General features: G+C 47.0%; 1 protein-coding gene across 3 annotated transcripts in view; it reads left to right on the forward strand.

Moving 5' to 3' along the window:
* Positions 1-754: 754 nt before the first annotated feature.
* The window catches only part of ACTN1 (actinin alpha 1), an 86,582-nt gene continuing 64,741 nt past the window's right edge, over positions 755-22,595 (forward strand). For 2 of the 3 annotated variants that reach the window (XM_059849709.1, XM_059849707.1), the window contains exon 1: positions 755-957. In XM_059849709.1, the coding sequence (XP_059705692.1) occupies positions 859-957 (99 nt within the window). In that variant the 5' untranslated portion in view covers positions 755-858. The remainder of the gene's footprint in view (positions 958-22,595) is intronic. The other variant, XM_059849706.1, reaches the window with a different exon arrangement.

Here is a 22,595-nt window from a genome sequence, read left to right on the forward strand (position 1 = left end):
CACAGTGCCAGGATTTGATGCACCTGCAGTTGTATCGGGGAAAGTTTAGGTTGGATAGCAGGAAAAGGTTCTTCACCCAGAGGGTGATTGGGCACTGGAACAGGCTCCTCAGGGTCACAGCACTAAATGTGACAGAGTTCAGGCAGCGTTTGTCAATGCTCTCAGGCAAAGGGTGTGACTCTTGGGGTGTCCCGTGTGCGGCCAGGAGCTGGACTCGATGATCCTTGTGGGTTTCTTCCAGCTCAAGAGTATTCTGTGACAAAATGCTGCCTGGATACGCCGGTGAGGACGCCCCAGTACAGGCTCCCGCGCCCCATCCAGCCGTGGAGCCCTCGAAAGACAACGCTCCCACAGCGGCGCGGAGCTGCCCGGCCCGGCCCGGCCCGGCCCGGCCCGGCCCGGCCCGGCCCGGCCCGGCCCGGCCCGGCCCGGCACGGCCCGGCCCGGCCCGGCCCGGCCCGGCACGGCACGGCACGGCACGGCACGGCACGGTGCACCCGCTCGCAGCCTCCGCCCCACGCCCGGCGGGTGGCGAGCAGGGCCGCGAGTAGGGCGGGGCTGCCGCAAACCGCCTATCACGGCACACGGATCTTGTGACGGACGTCCGTAACGACCAATGAAACAGGAGCTCACTCTCGGGGGCCGAGGCTCGGCCGCGCGCATGGCGGCCAATGAGCGGCGCGGAGGCGGGTGGTGGGCGGGGCGTCCCGTCCCGCGGCGCTGCGCGCGGCCGAGGCTGAGAGGTGGGAGCGGGCGCCGCCGCCGCGCGCTCGGGCTGAGCGGCCGCGGGGCCGGGACGGACTCAGCGGGCAGCGGCACCGGCGGGACGCGACGCGACGGGCAGCAGCGGCCGCGGCCATGGATCACTACGAGCAGACCAATGACTATATGCAGCCGGAGGAGGACTGGGACCGGGACCTGCTCCTCGACCCAGCCTGGGAGAAGCAGCAGAGGAAGGTGGGCGCACCCCCGTCCTCTCTCCTGGCGTACATCCCGTGGGGCTGCCGGGACCCGGCCCCGCCGCCCCCTCTACCGCTGCGGCGGGGCCGGTGCGCGCCCGGCCGGGGGCTGGCGCTGCGCTGCGCGGCGTGGCGGGGCGAGGCGGCGGGGACGCGGGGGCGGGCGGGGCGGGCAGGTGATGGCGGGGCGGGGAGGGAGGTGCCGCGGCGGTCCCCCCGCAGCAGCAGACGTCGGCCGGGTCACGGGCTCTCGGCCCGCAGGTGCGCCCGGGCGGGGCCGGGACGCCGGCGGGCGGTGGCGGGGCCCCTCCGCATCCCCCCCGCACCCCCCCCCCCGCCGCCTGTACCCCGGCCCCGCCGGCCGGCGGCGGGACAGTAACTGGCTGCTGGTTTGAATGGTGTGGTTTAGGGCAGGGCTTGCGCGGAGCTCATGTCCAAAAATGGTAACATTCGGCCCCTTTTTAAACCGTAAGGGTGGCGGTGGGGAGGGGAGCTCAGGAGGAGCTCCAGCCTCGCCGCTAGCTAGTTATATTTTTTTTCCCCTCCTCCTTTAAACCAAAAGCATCCTGTATTAGATCACTCAGGAATCCTAATCCCTGAAACATTTCCGTTTTAGTCACTCTATCAGACAACAGTAGAGCAGAATTTGGAGCAGCACTGATGCTGGCATGGCAGAGGCACTTCGGGGTGCAGCAGGCTCCCGCTGGCTTCGCAGCCAGTCACTGGCTCGTCTTTTAGATCGTGTCTTTCTCTCCCCTTGCTGTGAGCAGGCAGGAGAATCCCAGACCTTGCATGAGAGGGGGGATGATAGTGTTTTTTTAGCACAAATGATATATTAACATATATAATGTAGCCCGAGGTGTGGGGCTTTCTTCAGAAAGCTGGGAACAGTTGGGAAGGAGATCACAACAGTGAGAAGATGATTATTCCTCTTTAACCCTTCCCCTCTTCCCCTCCTCCACTTCCAGATCAAAGGTTTTCAGGTTTTCCTGTTCAGAGCTGTCTGAAATGGTGCCACTGAGAAGTTTTTCCCCTGGAGTCTGATGAGTTAATTGAAGGTGAAAGCTATAGAGGTGCTGTCAGTGATTTCCTTGCTCAGGGACTTGACAGCATGAGAACTAAAGTATACAAACAAGGGCATTTACTGGAGAAGAGTTGATGGTGTGTGAGGCTATATTTTGGCAAAGGCAAAGTGAGGAATGCAATCTTGGTCTGGGCTGTGGGTGGCTTCTTGGAAGTCAGAGCTCCGTTCCTTTGAGGAGGGAAGTTTCTTCCTTTTCAAAAGATCTGCCTGGCTGCAGTCTCTGTTTCCAGTCCTATGCCTGTATCTGGCCAATACATCTAGAAACAGCTACTGGAGCCCAGAGCAAGATGGCCAGCCTTGCTGACGGGCTGTGAAGGGAAATTCTTGTTACGCTGTAGGGGTTTTTTTGCCTTTTATGGTGCCGGATGAGGTAAAATATTTGGTATGTAGGGGGACACTGGTTTTGTTGTCAGAAGCAGGAGTGGAGCCTTTGGACTCAAAAGCCTTAAACCCAAGGTCGTCGTATGTGCTGTAAATGTCACTTTCTTTTAGTATTACCTCCTTCCAGGAGATTTTAAGTCCTCTTGGTCCTATCACAAGAGGGTGACAGAGAGCTGTTCTCTTAACGTGGGTTACTGTGCAGAGGGAAGAAGCCAAGAGGGAGTTTTAAGTAATGAAAGCTAATTTCTTGTGCTGGTCCACAGCTACCAGTTGAATTTGATGTGATGGGAGTCACTCTCCAGCTTGCTGGACTGGAGGACTCAGTATAGTTAAATGTCCGTTGCTGGTGGTGGGATCACTTCATTGTTCCTCTTTCTGTTGGTGATCAGCTGAAGCTGTTCCTTTCTGCAGTGGGTGCAAACTCAAAGTTTTATGGTGACCCCCCCCCCACACACACCTCTGTAGTTAGAAGGATCGGGTCTGGGAGTGATGGCTCTTCCCAGTTGCAGCCCATCAGGCTAATATCCCCTCAGAGGGGTTGGTGGTTGGACCCCAGCCGGGGCAGGCTGTGCGTATATAGTGGAATTTCTGGGGGTCTGAATTTCTGGGGGTCTGACCAAAAGCCCTGTGGGGGTCTTGGGGCTTGCTTCCTTCAGATGTAAGAATGTAACAGGATCTACCAAGCAAAAAGTGGGGTGTAGTAAAACTGTCAGACATTCTTACCTGTGAAATGAAATCACTGCAGTAATTAAGGTTGAATGTTCAGTACAATACACGTTAGTTAATAGCTTACCAAGAGTAATAGGAGAGATTGATGCCTACCAAATATTCCTGTAGATTCTTTTCAGGATCAGTCTTTTCTTGTTGACTCACATATTTTAGGTTTTTCTTCACCTAAGTCTGATTTAAGTGCTATTGAATTATCATCATTATTAGCTGAGGCAAACTCGAAACTTTGCTTCTTGGGCCCTCTCTGGGAGCAAGGACAGCCTGTCTAAAGTGCTGGCACAGCCAGTAATGCAGCCAGCAAACCTCTATGCAAGAAGTGTGTGTGTCTTGCTGACTGTTTCCAACCCAGCCCCTGGTGTCCTGGCTCGGTAAGGCTCTGGAGGCTGTGGATAGCTGTGCCACATTACTGTCCTGCCAGGTTTTGTGCAGCTGGGACTCATTGAGACTTGGGAAGTGAGCAGTCTAGTAATGTTACTCAAATGTGAATTAAGTCCAGCTCCTCTTCTCCTGGATGCACGGGCTCAGCAGAACTCACAGCAGACATCAAAAGTGGGAAGACTACTGAATTTTAGTAATGTCTTCTACAGGAGCATTATAAGGACAAGTTTGTTGAGCTTTTGGAAGCTGGTTTGCAGGTTTCTTACCTGTGCTGAGACAGATATTACAACCTTTGCTGTCAGGAATGGTGCTTTGAAATGGGTAAATAGGCAAACCGGAGAATGAATTTCATGTTTGGAGGGTAAAAGTTGACCTCTTGAATATGATACAGAGGAGAAGCACTGGTTTCACACCTGTCTACCTGGCCCTTCCTGGGAAGCTGCTGTTTTACAATGTAGGGAATAAAGTGACAGTTCCTGGGAGGAAGGCAGCTTTCCACGTGAAGCCAATTTTTCATGTCTATCAGAAGTGACTCTCTAAGAGGTTTTACAGAGCTCATCACAGCACTGCTATTCTTAAGCAGAAAAAAAAAAAATCGTGCAGAACAAATTCAGCTACTTTTCACCTGATACAAGCCTCTGCACAATTTTTTGTGCAGGAGCAGGGGTCTGGGTTCTGGGGATTAAAATACTTTCTCCTTTGAACTACATCTCAGTAGTTTGAACTGTTGAACTCATCTCAGCAGTTTCTTGTAACAGCCTTTTTTTTCCTCTGCCTTCTCTTCTTTCCTGTCTGGAGTCAAGCCTCAAAGTAGTAGCAGCTAAGGCATAACAGGATTGATCCTGCAGTTTCCCAGATTTGCAAAGCAAAACTTGCTGAAAGCCATTGCAGTGGACTCACCTAGCTGTCAAGATAGATAAGATTGCTTAGTAAGAAGTACATATGTGGGTGTTTAATGGCCAAGAGATTGTCATTTGTGCCCACAAGGACATTTCTATCTCCTGATGACAAGTTATCAACTGCAGCATTCAGACTTTTCCTAGTGGGGGGACTAGGTGAGGCGGGTGGTGTTCAGCATGCCTGGCTCATCTTCACAGATGAGGTGAAGGGTGAAGATGAGAAGGACACTCTCCAGCCACTGTCTCCTTAGTGTCAGGAATAACACTGGGGTGAAGCTGGGTTTCTTTGGGGGTGCTAGGGGTCAACCTTCAGGTCCTGCATACAGCAGGCTCTCATGTGGGCCATTCTCATTTAATGAGCTTGTTGCTCAAGGTACAGCTCCTTCAGGTTTATTTTAAAATCTTTCCTGAAGCAACTTGTCTCAGCTGTAGAGCTGGTAGGGAAACTTTAAATGCCAAATTGCTTTTTGACCTGACAACTGCTTTCTTAGGAGTAGTAAGCAGTGTTCATTTGCAGTGTGTAGAAGATAGCCATATGCAACTTTAATGCTCTGAGGAATGATAATCATGCTTATCTTTGTTTAAAAAAATAAAAAAATTATGAAAAAAAAAATTTGTGAAATTATTGTGCCGTGTGCTTTACCCACTCTTGCTCTGCCTTGTCATGTTGGCATTTCTGGCAGTGTGGCAGTAAATTATATCTCTGGCTTACAGAACTGGACCAGTCAGATTTATGGTGCTGCAGAAGCAGTGATAGCACAGACTTTGGTGGCACCTTCTCTGTGCCAAAGAAGTGCTTACTGAGTACAGTTGTTCATGAGCTTACAGAAATTGCCTGTTAGAAACCCAAGTCTTCTTAAGCCTCTCTCACTACTTTGTGCCGTGCACTGCATGTAAAGATACACATAAATACAAGGGTAAAGAAAAAGAAGGCACGAGTCTCATGGCCCTACTGTGTCTGCATCCTGCAGGCCTTACTGCTCTTATGATTTGAATTTTGCTGTTCTAATCACCTTTCTGAGGTGGGGTTGCTAATGATAGAAAGTACCCATTAAATAGGGCCATCATGGAAACACCCCACCTCCAAGCCTGCTGGTAAGCGCTCTCTGATCAGGTGGTATGAGTGTGACTATTATCTCTGACAAAATGTAAAAGCCACATTCATAGTTTCCTTTTCACTTGGGTTGAGTGTCCCCTTGTCCAGATAGGGTCTGTTTTGAGAAAGGTATCTAAACTTCCAGAAAGCTATGGTTGTGGTAGCTGCTGTGGACTCACAAAAAGGTGTGATAACACTTCTAAACTGAAGTTTGCTGACATTTCTTTCGGTGCCATCATAGCTTCAGCCAAGAGGTAAATAAATGTGCATTGTTGATGAATGCGCTGCACTGGGATGCTTTGCTCCTGCTGTGACCCTGTATAGTACTCTCTGTGGGCCATAGCAAGGGATGGTCCTTGCATGGTCTTTGCAGAGTGGGTGTGCTGCAGGGAAGGTGGCCCTGCTGCACCTGAGTATCCTACATGCTTCATTTCACACTGACCAGTATTGATACTGAAGCAGAATGGTGAAATTTATAAGGATGCTTGCTCAGCTGCTCTTTTGCAGGCAGGTAATATAGGTCACCAGATAGCTCCTATCTTTCAGATCAAGCTTTTGTTGTTTAACATAGGTATCTTGTTGCCAGATACTTGCTTTTCAAAACATTAAACTCAGAAGTTGCTGTAGGGAACTCTGGAAATATCTGGCTTTGTAGATCAGTTATTTGTCCTTGAGTGTGGGAGCTGCTTCATACTTTCTGTGATCAGGTTTTGTCAGGATGTGCGTGTTTGGTTTTTTTAACAAGAACATTATTATTCATTGTAACCTCATGGTGGGTGATGAATGAGGCATGTGTGTTTTCTGTGACTTACCCTCGTGTTCAGAATTCTGTGTAAGGGGGCAGTCTAAGGAGAAAGCAGTCATGGGTTAAGATGGAGACTGCAGATCTTTCAGGGGGAGTCTGTAACAGATCCCAAGGATCAGTTTATGAGAACATGGTACTCATCAATCTGTACTGAACTTATCCTTCCAGTCCTCTAGGGAAGGGTGAAACACCTCAAAGGCATCCAGCTACCAGCCCAGTGATGTAAAGTGTGTCTGTCTGGGGAATTTCTTGCTGACTGCTTCAGGCAACCAGTTCAAATTCTTGTGCATGTGATTTATTAATGACATTTTTTGAGTGCATTGAGTGCAAAGGCTAGAGAGGATAACATTGTTTTCTGCCCTGACCACTTGCAGTGCTTGTAGCTTGGGGCATGTGTCATGCTACTTAGGGCATCCTTAAGAAGAAGCTGTTTGGAAACCAGTTTTATTGTGTGTCAGGCAAGAACTTGTCCCCTCTTGTCCCCTCGGAAGCACATGCTTTTGTATGAGATGGTGTTGTCTGTATAATTCAGGTATAACTGGGTGGTAACTGAGAATGTGGGACAGTAAACCTGTTGGGTAAAAGTGTTCATGAACATTGGAATCACGCTTTTAGAAGCTGCATGTTACAGTAGCGACCCAGTGAATGTCCTTCCTAGCCCTGAGGTCCCAGTTGCTCCTGCTCTAGGCGCCTTACTGTTTTCATGTGTGCTGTGTGAGAAGTGCAGCTCTCATGCACTGTCAGGTGGAGGAGGAGCAGGGTTCATTTGGCCTCCCCAGCCAGATTGTGAGCCTGTGTGCTTTTCTGTGGCTATTCACTGGAATCCAGTAAAAACATTGACCTGGAGTTCTTAAGGTTGGCACAAACAGCAATGACAGAGATGGTGAAAACTTGCACGGCTGTGCTGGTGAAGGACTGAGAGTGTTTTCCATGTGGCTGTGGATTATCACCGTTGTGCTTGACACAGGCTGTTCTCTGGGGTGCACTTACACTATTGGAGAATGGCTGTGCTCTTTCTGAGAATGAGGTGCAGAAAGCAGTCAGTGTAGAAAAGAGGCTGGAGAACTGTCTGGGGAAACATTGGGAAGCTGCAAAAATACGACGTACAATGGACTGGTCTCACTTGAATGTGTTGTGTCAGCCCCAGGGGCTTGCTGGATGAATTGCTGTGATTTTTAGAGGTATTTTGTACAGTCTGAGAAATGGTGTTTGAGGAGGACTGAAGACTGTGCAAGAGTTTGCTCTTCTATATGAGAATATAAAACTGATTTCTTGCTGTGTGTGACTGTTGGAAGCATGATGGTTATCATAAGGAATGTGCTTAGCATGACTTCTACAAATCTTCTATAGCAATGTAAAAACCCTGTTATCCCATCAAAGCAATATGTGAACTGTGCCTGAAGGAGAAAAAAGCAGGTAGAATATGCTTGACAACTGCCAGGGTAGGAAAAACATAACATCAGAAAGAAAGGCAGTCACCTTTTCTTCATAGAGGCATAGGATTTGCTCTAACTCTAGGGTTTTGAGGCTGAAGCATTGTTACTCAGAGATTGAATCTGTGGGGATGAGTTGTTGAAGAGCGGTGGGATAGACTTGTCAGCAGCAGTACTGTCTGTCTGGTGTTAGTCATGCCAGAAACGCCTTCTATTGAAGTCTGCGGAACCACCCAGCACTTCTTTTTGACCTCCGTGCATGAGACGGATGTACAAGTTCCCAATAGTCACTCAGATCCCTGAGACAGAACTGGCAACTTTTGGGCCAATCAAAAAAATGCTTAGGTGAACAAAGGCACTAGCATTAATGTGATTAATTAAAAAATTAATTAAGAATATGTTTAATTAAATTACTTCCAGTTCCTTTCCTGCCATTGCCTTCCCCACTCTCATTCCCTTACTGTATGAGAGCAGAATTTGGTCACACGATGTGGTGTGGCCTGGTGCCAGTTTAACTTCTTGGCTCCCTGTTAGGCAGTAAAGCAGAACCATTTTTTCCCCATGCTGGTTTACTGTCGTTCTGTCTTTGCCATTCAGCTGGCAAGGAGTGTATCTTCCTGGTAAAGGCTGGGTCAGGCCTTTGAAAGCCAACTTTCATACATATTGCAGCTTGCTCTCTTCATTGCTTTTACCTGCAATTGTCCTGTCTTATGCTGCTTCCAAATCCATGGCTGCTTTGAAGCACTCTGACATGAATGAGGTTCTGCAGAGACATTCTCAACCCTCAGTGATCTGAAACAGCTCCCATTGGCAGGGCTGGGGAATGCACCCATAAACAGAGGGGATTTTGGTCTTTCATCCAGATAAGTCTTTGACTTGTCATTCTATCTGTGTAGACTGGCAATGTGTTCTACTCTGTGGTGTGAGAAATGACAGCAAATCTGTCATTTTTCTATGGTGTTAGAGCCAAAATGGGAAGTGTTGGCAAGTGGAAAGACCATGTCTTGGCTACACTCACTGCAGTGAACACCACTCATGTGTGTCTCTGTATCACCTGTCTGTCAGTCAGATTGAAGTGGTTTCAGGTAGGTCTCTGAATACCAGCAGTCCGGGGCTACTGGGAGTGCCAGTGTGGATAGTTCATAGGTAGGTGAGGCTGCAGGGCAGGCTTCTTAAGCAGCAACTTTTTCCACATCCTCCTAGATAACTTATGTGGTCAGTGGGAAGGAAGGGATGACTTGATGGATCAGCTGATTGCTTCTTTGTCAGTCTACCCGACTTGGCAGTGACTGTACACTGCTGCAGTGTGGGGCCTGCCCTTCTGGATAGCACAGGTGGGCTCTGCTCGTGTGTCCTATGCATGGACTTCCTTTTTCAGAGAGACCCCTGTGAAATCTTATATGTGGCACACAGCATAGTGTGAATGGGCAGCTGGTTTGCTCTGCTGCTTCCATCGACACAGTGCTGGATGGCTGGAGAAATTTCACACAGAATACTAATGTTTCCTTTTATAATGCTGAGGATGACCCTCATGTCCTACAGAGGTGCTGGACCAAGGCCAATTGGCAGTAGAGGAAGGACTTCTGCTTTCTATATCCTTTGGATCAGGCAGCCAGGGCACTTGCTACTCCTCACTCATATGATGCTAAGCATTTGAACTTCACTGCTGCTGTAAATGGAAGTTGTGCTGTTACATCTTCCCTGCAGGAGCTAGCCTGTAAAGGCCTCTGAGAGATGCGAGAGAGTGAGAGAACCATGTATGGTCTCCGCATCCCAGCTGTGTGCTCTTTTCTTCATCATGGAAAATTATGTGTACGTCCTACAGTCCTGTTTCCTGGCCAAATTCCTTGGCTCTACATTAGCCAAGTTTATCTTGCTACCCAAGTACTTATTACCTGTAATCCCCCCCACTCACTTTATTTAAATCTACCCTTCAGTACATGGCAAGTTAGTTCTGCTACTTAAATGTATTATCCCCAAGAAAACTGTAAAAAAGTGACTCCATGATTGAAAAAAAAGCAAGCTAATTTCTTAACTGCTAAACAGTGCCAAAAAAGGAGGCTGTTTAAAGCTGTTTAGACCGTATCTATGCCAGGCTAGCCTCTGCCTTCCCTCTAGCCCTGCTTGCAGAATTGCTGTACAAGAGGAGCATCTCCAGAGGAAGCGTTGGTCTTGGCCCCATCTGGTTCTGCACACCAAGCCAGAGACCCTGTGCTTCATCAGAGCTTGCTCATCAGGCAGCCCTTGGGAGTGGCGCTTGCAGGCGGCTGCGCTGTGCAGAGAGGGCTGGCTGGGTGCAGCGCCGTAGTACAGTCATGAACACTGGTGTTTCAGGCTCTTTCAAAATGGTCAGCATGTGGAAACTTGCTGTTTCCCAAGGATTTTGTTGGGCCGTTGGGGAGCTCTGGCCAGAGATGAGACTATTTCCAGCTGTGGTGAGCCAAGTGTGAACTCACTCTGGGCAGGATGCCCAGATCTACTGGTTTTCTCTTGCCAGAAATCCTCGCCCTCCAGCCAGTGATACCAAGCTCAGTTTCTGCCAGTCCTCAGCTGAAGACCTCTGAAGGGAAAATAGAACAAGGAAACCAAGCAGAACAAAATACTGCTGAGGGGAGGCACGGGAAATAACTGAAGAGCCTGTGCAGGGGATACAATGGTGGTGTGTTACCACGGAGGGCTGGCTGGTGTGGGTGAGGGCTAGCAAGAGGTGTAGAGACCTGCTTTTCCTTGGGCAAATAGAAATTTCCAAGTGGCTGGTGGTTGTGCAAGGGATTGGCTTTTCTTGGTTAGGCAGAGCTACCTGACCCACAGGACCATGGCATACTGCTGGCTGGCAGTACCATCAGCATAGTCATCTGTGAATGAGGATTGTTGCCTTCACTGTAGTTTCAACACACTGGGGATTTCTTCTGTAAAGTAGGATCTTGCTTTCCTGTTTTGTGGAAGGTGCCTTTCAAGGTGGGGAAGCTGTGTGTCTGGCCATCCCTTTTCTGCCTTTCTCAGAAAAGGGATGGCCACAAAAAACTTAATCTTCCAGAGCTGGTAGTTCCCCTTGTTGCAGTATCTCCTTTGGGATAGGACTTCTTGCAGGGATCCATTAGTCCAGTTGCTTTTCTGCAGACTGCTCTGTAGTCAGACTCTGGGAAAGAGTGAGGAGGTGAATGTATCAGGTGTGGAGGGAGCCTCCCTGCCCATTACTTATATGGATTTCTGGTCCTCCTAATGCTGGCAACAATTGCTAGTGAAAGGAAATTTGTGTTCTTTTTGGTGAGTGCCTTTGGCTTTTGGTAGTGTGAGTGGTTGCCTTTAGCTGTTTGGTTCAAGCTAGCAGATCCTTCTTAAGATGTTTTAAAAGGCCTGTATTCATGACTTGCATGATGAAGCATTTCAGGCATGAGACCATGTCAGTAATGTAGCATGCACACACCTGCCTGCATCATGTCTTTTGAGTCCAGTCATGGAGAGGTGTTGGAGCACATGGGGTCAGCACATTAACAGAAACCTTCTGTTCCTGCAAACACACCTCCTCCAACACTGATAATTTTCATGTGCCACCATACCATTTAGTGACACATGGCACAGCTCCTTGCTGTTGCAGCTTGTTGCAAATAGTCTGACCTAGCCAGCTACTAACAGCCTCCTACAGAGTGGACTGCTGAAATCTGTTTCTATCCTAAACCCAAAGGAGTATTTCTCTCCCCCTCCTATGATGGCTTGTTTCTTTAAAGCTGTTAACTGGCCATAATCCAATCATTACTACTGTAATTAGTGAACTGCTTACAGTAATTAAAGCACTTGAAGCAGAATATCCTCTGATTGCAGAGCTTGGAACAACTTCTGCCTGCAGTCCTGTGTGAAGTAGTTGCTGCTGATGGCTCAGAGGGGTACAGGGGACACAGGGCAAGCCTGGCACAGCTGCTACTGCCTCTTGTGCCAAGCTCCAGCGGGCACCTTGTGGCCTTTCCACGGCAGGGGGATGCCTCAGAGCCCCATGAGTGTGAGCTGGTGTGCCTAGCTTAGGGTGGTGCTGTCAAAAGGAGCCTTCTTTTTGCTGCGGCAGAAGATGGTGGCTTTGGGTGGAACTCTCATGGCAGCAGGTGGCATTGAAGGTGTGATGTGTTGGTACTTAACATTTGGTTTATACAGGGCAGAAAATCACTGTCACAGCAGGCTCAATGTCTTCTTGCTGTCAGGAACCCTCTTGTCCCAATGTGCAGTGTCTGTGCTCTCCCTCGACCTGCCAAAGCCCTCAATTCATGGGCAGGGCCAAGGGACTTTAGCTTCTGGCCCTGCAAATTCATTCCTGCAGGGTTTCCAGGCAGACACATCCCTTGCTGCTTTCTTCAGCCACTTCTCTTGGGAGCAATGAGACAGCTTTCCTGAGGGCTTCACCTGCCCTCCCTTTATACCCTGACAGGAGGGCAGTGTCAGCATGCTTGTCTCTAGCCTTTGTTACCTTTGCTTATGTTTAGCTTCTGAGATGAAGCCTGTTGTTACTTGAGGTCTTCCTTCTTGAGGAGGGCCATGGTGAGGATTGAGTGTGGGCAGCTTATGAAATGGAGGGCCCTGCTGGATGAGGAGGAGTGAGGATGGGTGGCTGCATGCAAGTACAGCAAGCAAAGGCTGTGCAGTGGTAAAATACCTCGTTGTCCAGCTGGCAGGCATGTTGTACTCAGCAGCTGAGGAGGGTATTTGTTGGCCTGTGATGGAGTCAGAAAAATTAAAAATCTTTCTGGCCTGAGGAGGAGGTTTTTTAAAAAAACACCGCCACCAGCAAAACCCAAACCAAACAAACATGATTACTACTGCCACCCTCAACCACCCCCCCCCCCCCCCCCAAATAACACAAAATGCATCCACCCACAACCCACTCCCATTGCAGGGTGTTAATTTTGCTCTTGAGAAATTATTGTGCGGTTTCCAGGCTTTATTCCTGTGTGGTGCTGGGTAAGAGAGGCAGGTCTGCACCATGGCCGCTGGCATGTCAAATGGAGAAAAGGAACTTCTGATGAGAATGTGTTTCTTCCATGTGCTCTGGATTTAGCCTAGGGTGGAAGAGATGTTCTTACCCCTTTGGACACTGTGCATGTTGTCAGCCTCCACCACTGCTGTCCTATACTTAACTTGTCCTAGAGCTGTGTGAAAGGTTGAAAATGTACTTGTTACCATACAGGACAGAGTGGTCAGTAAGGTGGGGATGAAGTCCTAGAGTGCCAGTGGCCAGAGATATGCCAAGATCTCTGGCCTGCTGGCCTGAGCACTGACTGCCTGTTGCCTTGCACTCTGCCTGTGCAGCTCCCTGCATCTTCCTGCACTCTCTTGTGGGGCTTGTAGCCTGCAGGATAACTGGGGAAAGGGACCATGTTTCTGCTGTGTTTGTACACCTGCCTGCCCCGCAGAACTCTGATCTGTCAGCATGGTTCCCAGATGATGCAAGCAACAAGCACTGAAAAGATGGTAACTGATTTTAAATTTACAATAGTTTTTGTTGCTTTTACGTGTTACTTTAAGACCATTTATGCTGATTTCAGTACATCCTGTTTGTGATGTTTGGGTGTAATGCACTTGATTCAAATAAATGATTTTCAATTCCATGTTCTTCTGCACTACCACCGTGTGTTTGACTTGGTTTATGTGTTGGTGCAGCCACTGTCAGCACACCCTAATTAAGTGCTTCCAAGTGTCTCTTCCGGACCAAGCCTAGTGATGGGCCACCTCAAAGGGGTTCTTCTGTATTTCTGTGATGTTTAGCTTCAGATATTTGCTTTTACTACATTGCTACAAATTTGCAATTACATATCCCTTTCTTAACACTCTTTCAACTCTTCTAGAATAGTACAGCAGTATTTGGTAGTGTGTTTCTGATGTGGGTGTAACCAGAGAATGAAATCACAGCATACTGTTTTTTGTTAAATTTTGCTTTGAGTTTAAAGCAATCTTATAGTACTCCTTGATATCTTTTTCTACCTGTATATCCCTATCCCAAATTCTACCTCCTCCTCTTCTTCCTTTCTTTTCTTCCCTCACCTTCGTAACAGGCGCTGGGAAGGGAAATGTGTTCCCATCCATTGTGTTCAGTGATCTCACGTGCTTTGGATTGAAGATTGCTGTTCTGCTTAGGTGAGTTGCTGGCTTTCATGGTCTGATACATTAACAAAATGATGTGCTGCTGGAGAGAGCTTTTGACACTTTTTGTTAGTAAGATTTTAATAATTACCTTTATCTCTTTAATCTAGAGTCTGTTTTGGTGGTGCCTCTGTCCTTCTGAGGTTATTTGGAACACCCCCACCCCCCACTGGGAGTGGGCTCCAGCAGCCCCTGAGCAAGCATTGCTCTGCTTCTGAGTGGGGCAGCAGCAGGGAGGCTTGAGGTAGAGGAGTGTTTGTACTGGGCACAGTCAGGCTGTGGGAATTGAAGGAGTGTATTCAGGGTGCACAGCCCATCCAAAGGAGCAGCTCTCTAGGCAAAGTTCTTCATCAATGCTGTACACAAGTACACAGTAAGAGGTGTCCTTTGGGTAAGTGTGCCTCTGGGAAAGAGTATTGTCCTCATGCTATCATGAAGAGTGAGCTATCTGCAGAGCTCACTTGGGTTTCTGTTCCATTCTGACCTTCCTGTGTCATAGACTGGTAGGTCATCTCCTATGACCTCTTCTCATGTGAACCCTTAACAAAGTTTTTTAAGGATACTTATTTGTCATGAAGCTGCAGTGCCCAGAACAACCACCACCCTTCTGAGCTTAGTAGAAGAGAATAGAATAAAAATATTAACTAGACATGCTTGTTTCTGTCAAGCTAACTGGTATCTAATTTACCCCCCATTTGCTGCTTGCTTTGCTTTTCCAAGACGATAGTGGTCAAAATATTTCACATATGTATATTCAGGATAATGCACTCCAGAGCTCTTAATGTAGTTTATATAGTGCTTATCTGCTTTTTGGCTTGTAAACTTTGCTACTTCTGCAGCCTTACAAAAAGGGATGAATAAATGTATTGTGTAACTGCTGTCTGTAAAGTGAATTTTAGAGAATTTGCCAGAGGGTGACATAAAGTATAGTCAAATTTACAGTTCCTGATGATTCCAAATACCTGCCAAAGTCTTGTTTCACACCTAATTTATTTAACTTTGGCATATGCAAGTGCTGAATGTTCTCCCTTCTTCCATTTACTTGGGACAAGACTAACTCCAGATGCAGTTTCAGAGTCTTTAGTCCCGTCTGACTGTTCTTGTCTGTCACTTTATCTCAGTTGGATGCATCAGTACCTGAATGTGCTATGGAAAAGTGAGCTTTGAGCCAGATCAGAGTTGATCACTGCTCAGCCTAAGGTAAAGAGAAGGAGGTAGCAGGGTGGAAGAAGAGAAGGGTAAATGCAGAGTGAGACTGTCCACTTAAATGGTGGCTTGTCAATAAAGTGGTCAATGTCAGCCGTGAAACCAATCCCTTTGGAGCTGCATCAAAGGGAGAGGGCACCCGGCTCCTGGCAGCCAAAGGAGCTAGAGGTCTGTACTTTGTTCCAGGCTTCTGAATACCTGTTGCTATGTTGGAAAGCAAAGCAACGCTTTCCCACTTTATTAAAGCCCTGCCCAAATTCCTTGAATTTTTGCAGCTTGGTCCAGGTGATAGTTCTAGTTTGCATGTGAAAAGAATGAAGTGTCTGCCAACTCTCCATAGGTAGGAATGCAGCTTAAAACTTGCCCACCTCTAGCCATGCAAATATCTGAGATTGAGAAAGGGTTTTGAAGTAGGGAATGGAAATCTGCCTGACAAAAGTAAGTCCTGTTGAAAGCAGTGAGACTGTGCTTACTGCTTGACAGAGTAAGTGGGCTGAACTAGCCAGAGCTGCCTGAGAAATAGCTGTTTGTTCCCTGCCTTGCAAGGCTCAGCCTCTGCATTTCTCCCACATTTACTACTTGTGGATATGAACTGTGAGCCAGATGAAAAATCTTAATTGGTATTAAAATTAATTTACCAAAATGATAAGAGGAAGAAGAGTTAAACTTAGCTCTCCACTGGGAAGGAGCAGCAGGAGAATGGGAAAGAGCTGGAAAGAGTCTAAGAAAAAAACAGTTTGGACTGTTTTTCATGTGGAAATAAATACTGACACATATGTGTTCTGAACATCACATTGCCTGATTCCCCAAGCATTGGCCCTGAACTGGAACTTGGCATCTGTCTCACTTTTGAGTCCAGTGCAATCTCCTGCCTTCTGGAAGCGAGTGCTTGTTGATGACTGGTCAAAGAACTGCTGCACAGCAGCTGCTCAGCTGGGAAAGAAGCTGCTGCTGTTGCCTTTGCAGGAACATTAACTGCCTCCTGTTAGGCCCTGCAGAGATTGCCAGAGCTCAGTGCTGCTCTCATGAACCCAGTTGCTGAAGCTTTGAGGCAACAAAGCTGCTGAGCAAGTGGAGTCTTCCAGCCCTCCAAGACTGAAAGCTCAAAACCTGAATACTTTGCCATGCTGCTTTGCAGAATAACAGACTTCTTCCATGAACAGGTACCAGTAGTCTGATCCCCTGTCTTTAAAGTGGGCCAGACTGCTGTAGGGAGCTTGGGGAACACAGGGTTGTACTATGGGTTGGCCCCTCATGCCTGGGAGCTGGTGCTTCCCTCTTGGGTTGATACAACAGGGCTGGTTGCTGCTACAGTGGGGATTCCCTGTCAGCAGGGAGATGCTTTGCTGTAGTGGCTCCATTGATGGGTGCCTGGCTCTTTATCCCATATCCAATGCATAGGGATCTGATCTGATCTGCTTTTGCTACCCTGTCACTGTTCACATGAACATCTATTGTTCTGCTAGCTGTTGCTTCAAATGTAGTTCAAAGTCAGCAGCATGAGCATGTCAGGGCTCTGTTCTGAGTTTTCCTAGGGAGACCTCAGCCTACAGTAGTCCTAAATACAGAGAAACCACACAAGAGAGCAGGAGACAGGCTCTAAATTATCAGGGTTGGGTTCTTAAGCATCAGGAAATCAGGAAAAAAAAAGTGCTAGAGTACCCTGCTAAGCAATGCAAGTGGCTTAGCAGTTTTGGCAGCTGAGAAGGGAAGAAATAAATTCTAATTCACTTAACAATACCTTACCTGTGTGCAGAAATGAGCTGGCTGGCTCATGGCATGGGAGGCTGTATAATGTGGAAATGACTAACTTCCTCTGGCAGTACCAGTATGCTGCATAGGATGTAGGAGGTAGGATGTGAGGAGGTCCTGGGCCACTAATAAGTGTAGCTAGGCTTGGTAAGTATCAAATTAAATTTAATCTGTGAAAAGTCTACTTTTTGAGTTGGATTGTCTGATTTCTTCAGGAAGAAAATATCTCCCTTACAAGCACAATACTGTGTGGCCATCTGACTGCATAAGAGGAAGTAAGAGTCTTGCAAAGGTTAGGTCCTGCGTGCCTTGATAATAGCATATGTGATCCGATGGAAAGGAAAAGAATCCCACAGGAGTAGAGGACTGAAATTTTTTACTTACTGTTTTCTAGCCTGCTGGTTCAGATCACCTACTCTTCCCAGCCTGTGGTGGGTGCTGGTGCTGGGCTGTGTGGCCGTAACTGCGTGTGGTGTGGCAGCAGTTGGAGCGGAGTGCTGCCCTGTGCCGCATGCTTTTGTAGCAGCCGTGGTGTCCCGGGGTGATAGCCAGTACCTACTGTAGTGTGTAACAATTGCCCGATTGCTTGCTGAGGAAAGGCTTGGGACAACTATACCCTTGCCCTTCAAGCCCACCCACAGCTTATTCAGCATGGTGGGAATGGGATTATTTCTTCCTGGCCCACAGACAAGATCAGCTTGAGCCTGTCACTGCGGCATCTTAATTACCCATACCCTCTTCCCTGTGAAGCTGCACATAGTGTTGCCCAGCCATATGCTTGGGTCAGAGCATGGGAGATCACCAAACATCAGATGTCCAGGGGGCTGATCATGGTCAAAATCACACACATCCTTCTGCAACCTTCTGTTGTGTGGATGTGGCTCTTCAGAGGAGACAGCAGCAAGCACCAAGCTGAGGACAGAAGGCTGGTAGGTTTGTGGAGACTGTTTTGCTGTTCCCACTGCAGCTTTGTGCTGATGTGCAGCTGCCAGCAGGAAGAGGGTTAAACCCGCATATCACATGGCGCGATTCTGTTTACTACATATTTCTCATAGTCAGGACTGGTATCCAAATCCAGATGATTAGCACTTAACCAAAGACCCTGAAACAATGTGTGTCGTGTTTGTATTCCTCTGAAGCTATGCAGTCTGCCACCATTTCTCTTGCACACACATGATTGTCCCTGCAGCCTTCGAAGGGAGCTATGGGGAGAGCAGAAAATGAACAGTTTTATGATGAAGACTGGGTTGGACCCAGCTGCATTCATTTTAGTCTAAGCTTGAAGCCAGGGGAATTTTGCCAGAAATCAGCTTACACCATAACAACCTGATCTCTACCAAAAGAGGTTCTTGCCTTACCCTGATCTGAAATTAGAGAACCAGCTCAACAGTGGCAGTCAGGGAAATGTGACTGTGCCCCTTGTCTTAGGGGTTTGGATGGGTATTGTTCAGTGATGAGTACAAGCTGTGGTGGTGGAGAACTAAGTATAAAATTCACGTTAGTTTTTGAGGTGTGGCTTTGGATAAGAGGAAAGGTGTAATTTCACTGCACAGTCTATACTTTATTCTTGCTATCAGCATGGGCATTACTGTAGCAAACTTCCATGGGGCCCAAGGCAGGTTGTGATTTACCTTTCTATTACTCCTTCTGCACGAGGCAGTTCTCTCTGTCTCTTTCTCTCTCCTAACAAACTCATCTCTGCCCATACACAACATGTGGCTTTTCCCTTCTTCAGTGTAGTAGCAGGTCATTTGTCCTCCTTAGAGCTTCAACACTTGGCAGCAACCTGCATTGCAGCCGTTTCTGAAGACAGATTGCAGAAGTCTGTTTTTTTCCCTTGCTTCTAAAGGTCTTTTTCCATCCCCCTTCTTTCTGTCTTATCTGAAAAGTCACATCATCATCCATGGATAAAATTTACACAAAGTAAGCGTGGGAGAGGAAGGATGAAGAGGTGTATCTTTTCCACACTTCCCTGTGATGAATCCAATGCTAACGGAAAAAGGATTTCTCTTGTCTGTCCAGTTTGTTATTGGGGTCTACCTGCTTAGGAAACTCTTGGGCTGAAGAGAATTAGGAGAGGTTTTCTGAATCTAAGCACAGGCTTGAAATAAACCTGTCCATATGTCTGCTGGTAGTGTCAGAAGCACCCTCACTTTTTTTTTTCTCAACCTCGGTGACTTTTTACTATTTTGTACTTCAGGAGGAAAGGAGGTGAATTCCTGCTTTCTATTCTGTTGAGTGCTGGCTTTGGCTGCTAACGTATGGTACGGTTTCTTAGCCATGGATATTAAAAGTATAACACATTGAGTCTATCTTGAATTATCTTTTTTATTTTGGTCTTACACTTAACTGCACTATTGTAAGAGAAAGAGAAAGCTACTTGAACTTCCAGAAATACTGTCAAATTTCTCTAATTAGAAGTCATAGGGTGCTAGCAAGATATCTATTTTCAGTAGATATCGACAGACCTTGTATGGACATTTCTGAAATATAAAATTTAGGTCTTCTGAAACAAGTGACAGTAAATGTTCCTTGACTGTTTGTACCAAGGTAATTTGACTTCCACATGGTGAATTACACTGCTGTCTGTTATCTGCGTGTACCTTGCCTTGCTCAGAAGATTCTTTATTTGAGAAAACAGACAGTAAACATAATGGCAGTGATCAGGACTGCACATGGGCTGCATGTCCTCCGTTTGAGTTACCTATTTCTTATCAGTGGTTTGAACCAGACAGAACAGCCATGCATTTTTTTATGTGTAACCATTAGGACAGTCATCAAGTGTCAGTTGTGATACTAAGCTGAACTGCAAATGTTTTGCTTAGCAACTGTTGCAAAGGAAAATTGTCAGGCAACAGCAAAATTAGGAATGGTGAGTATGGAAGGCACTCTTTGTGAGAGATGAGCTGTACTCTGACGTGTTATCTGTGACTAAGTGATTTGGCATTTCCTTACACAAACACGTAAGAATAAGAGCTTTTACGAGCAGGCATTAAAGCAAGTTCAGTCTAATCCCCTAGGTCGCCAGTGCTCTTGCTAGCCTGGCTTTCTGTGTAGTAGATATTTGCATGCAGTTTACCAATAAAAGGCAGCAGGGTTGAAGAGCTTGACATGGTGGTAACTTATGCTACCAATCCTTGGGCAGCAGTGAAGAATTTGAGTGGCCATCCAACCATGGTAATTGAAGAAATCTGGTTGGCTTAGTCATTCTTCATCATGAAACCATACCTTTTCCCCTGTAATACATGATTTACCTGAGAGGACCATGACCAATACTGTATTTGAGATTTCCCTTCGGTGGGATTATGCCGAGGTTGATGATGATATAAGCACGAGTGTGAATGAGGTACTGGTGTGTCCACTCTTAAATACAGAGCAAGACAGGGCAGAATGATGAGTGACCTTGTATGGTGTCTGCAGAAGTCCTTGTTCAGTAGTACTGGCTGTGGAGCAAGAGGGTGAATCTACAATGAAGTAGGTTTAATTTTGTCATGTATAGGTGTGCACATATTCTAGAGAGCACCATGTTAAATCTCCATGAAGGGGACTAATCCAGCAGTCTTTAGGCATAAAGTCTGAAATAAGAAATCGGTACTAAGCTAAACAACTGCTTTAAGCATTTATGTTAAGCAGTGTCTGTGTTCACATATCTCCTGTCCTTACTGCTGTAGTCTTAACAAGAGTCTGTCTAAGGAGAGGCATATGAGTAGCAGCTGGGTATCAGAATACAAATACTGTCAGCGTAAGAGCACTTTCATTAGGTGTTACTTATTCATGGGAGAAATTATTAAAGGCAAAAGAAACCTACCTTGAACTGGCACATGTGATGCGCCTCAGAGTGTGCAGGAGCCTTTCTCCTGGGTTATATGTGAGAGGGTGCTTGGCATGTGTCTTACAGACTAGTTTTTACTTGATTTTTTTTTTTTTTTTTTTTTGCATAGAATTTAAAAGATTAAAAAGTTATGTAAGGAAGAGTCAACGTACTTCTTAGTAGTAGTCTTCCCAGACTGCTTGCCCAGTATTGAAGTAGAGGTTTTGTTTTTCCCAGTATCCTGCTGTTGCAGTGAGGTTTTATAGGACTTCCATTGCCTTTACAGGCCGGGACTCAGTTGGAACCAGAGCATGCTCTCCTCAGTTACCTGCATTTTCTTCCTTGCCTGTCTCAAATATGTATCGTGTGGCAGGGGAAGTTGCTGTTTTTCTTGGGTGACAGCACAGCTCAAGCAGGAGCTCTCCAATATGAGAGCTTCCATGTTTGAACCAGGCCATGCAGGAAACTGTTCTCAGCAAGGTGTTATCTTTTTCTAAAATTTGCCTCCTACCTGAGGCCTGGGTATTTCTGCAAGTCCTGTCTCTTCTGATGGAAGGATACCAGAGGTGATGTGGAGAGAGGACCCATCGCTGTGATGGGTCTCAGCAGATCTGGTATGAGCACTGGTGTGTCACTTGCTGTGCTTTGGGCTTGCAGTTATGTCATTCTGTCTGGCCCATGTGGTTTTGTGTCCTCTTATCAAGAATACTCTTTGCTGCAAACATACAAATAAAAGCTGAGTTCCTGCTGCCTCATCCTACTATCAAATGAAATGTCTTGTGGAAATAATTCACCTTTTCCTGAGCAGAGACCTCATGTTTATCCTTCACATCAGAAGTGGGAGCATCTCCAACCTCCTTCCCTGCTGTATCTGTGGAGTTTCTTTCAGTGTTGCTCTGTCACAGAAGTAGTGCTGTAGTTGATCCCTCCTGTGTCTCCTTCATGACCATGCATATGAGCATAGTGTGAAACAGGCCCTGGGGTTTCTCCAAAGCTACTGGAGGAGGCAGGTGCTGCCGGCAGACACTGGAGAAGCCTGTGCTGTTGTTGCTGGCTCTCTTTTCCTTGCAATTAATAAAAAAGACTGTTCTAAAAAAAAAAAAAAAGTGCTACTTGGATGCACCTGCTTTTTCAAAGGCTGCACAGCTGGTGGAAAGCAAACGGTGTCTAACAAGTGAATGGGGGTGTGTAAGCAGACACCCTGTGTAGCTTCCAGGGCCTTTGCAGTGCCGGCAAGAGGGTTGGTTTAAATTAGATATAAGAGAGAAGGTTTTTACGATAAAGGTGATAAGACACTGGAACAGGTTGCTCAGAGAGGTGTTTGATAGAAACACATCTGGAAACATTTCAAGCCAGATTGGATGGGCGTCTGAGCAGCCTGGTATAGCTGAGAATGTCCCTACTCACTGCAGGGAGGGTGGACTGGATTAAAGGTCCATTGCAACCAGAACTATTCTGTCATTCTATGCATCACAGAAAACAAGGCGTGCCTGTTGTCCTAGGTAAAAGTAGTGGTTCCAGCTACCCATTTGCAAGTATAAAGCAGCAGGCATCCTTGTACTTTGTTCTTCTTGACTGCAAGCCAGACTGCAAATGGCTTCCTGTGGTCAGGAGCCACATCTGAGAGTTTCAAAGGCAGCATATGCTGGCTGGGGACCTTGCAGCTAAAAGAGCGTACATTTCAGATGAGATCAGAGCTTACTAGAAAGGAAGAAAAAAGTCTGAGGAAGGGTTGAGTTAAGAGATACGATTGCATGCATAGTCAGTCTAGGCAAATAATGTGTTGTAATGATTCACACTGGTTTTGATGCCCTGTTTTGTGGGGATGCTGAGGCACTATTTTTGAAGCAGTCCGGTTCTGATATCAACCCAACATTTGAATCTTTGTAAGACTATTTCAGAACTTGCAATACACAAGGTAAAAAAGTACCCCAGC

The sequence above is a fragment of the Haemorhous mexicanus genome, chromosome 6 (genome assembly GCF_027477595.1).
Source record: "Haemorhous mexicanus isolate bHaeMex1 chromosome 6, bHaeMex1.pri, whole genome shotgun sequence".
Classification (NCBI taxonomy): domain Eukaryota; kingdom Metazoa; phylum Chordata; class Aves; order Passeriformes; family Fringillidae; genus Haemorhous; species Haemorhous mexicanus.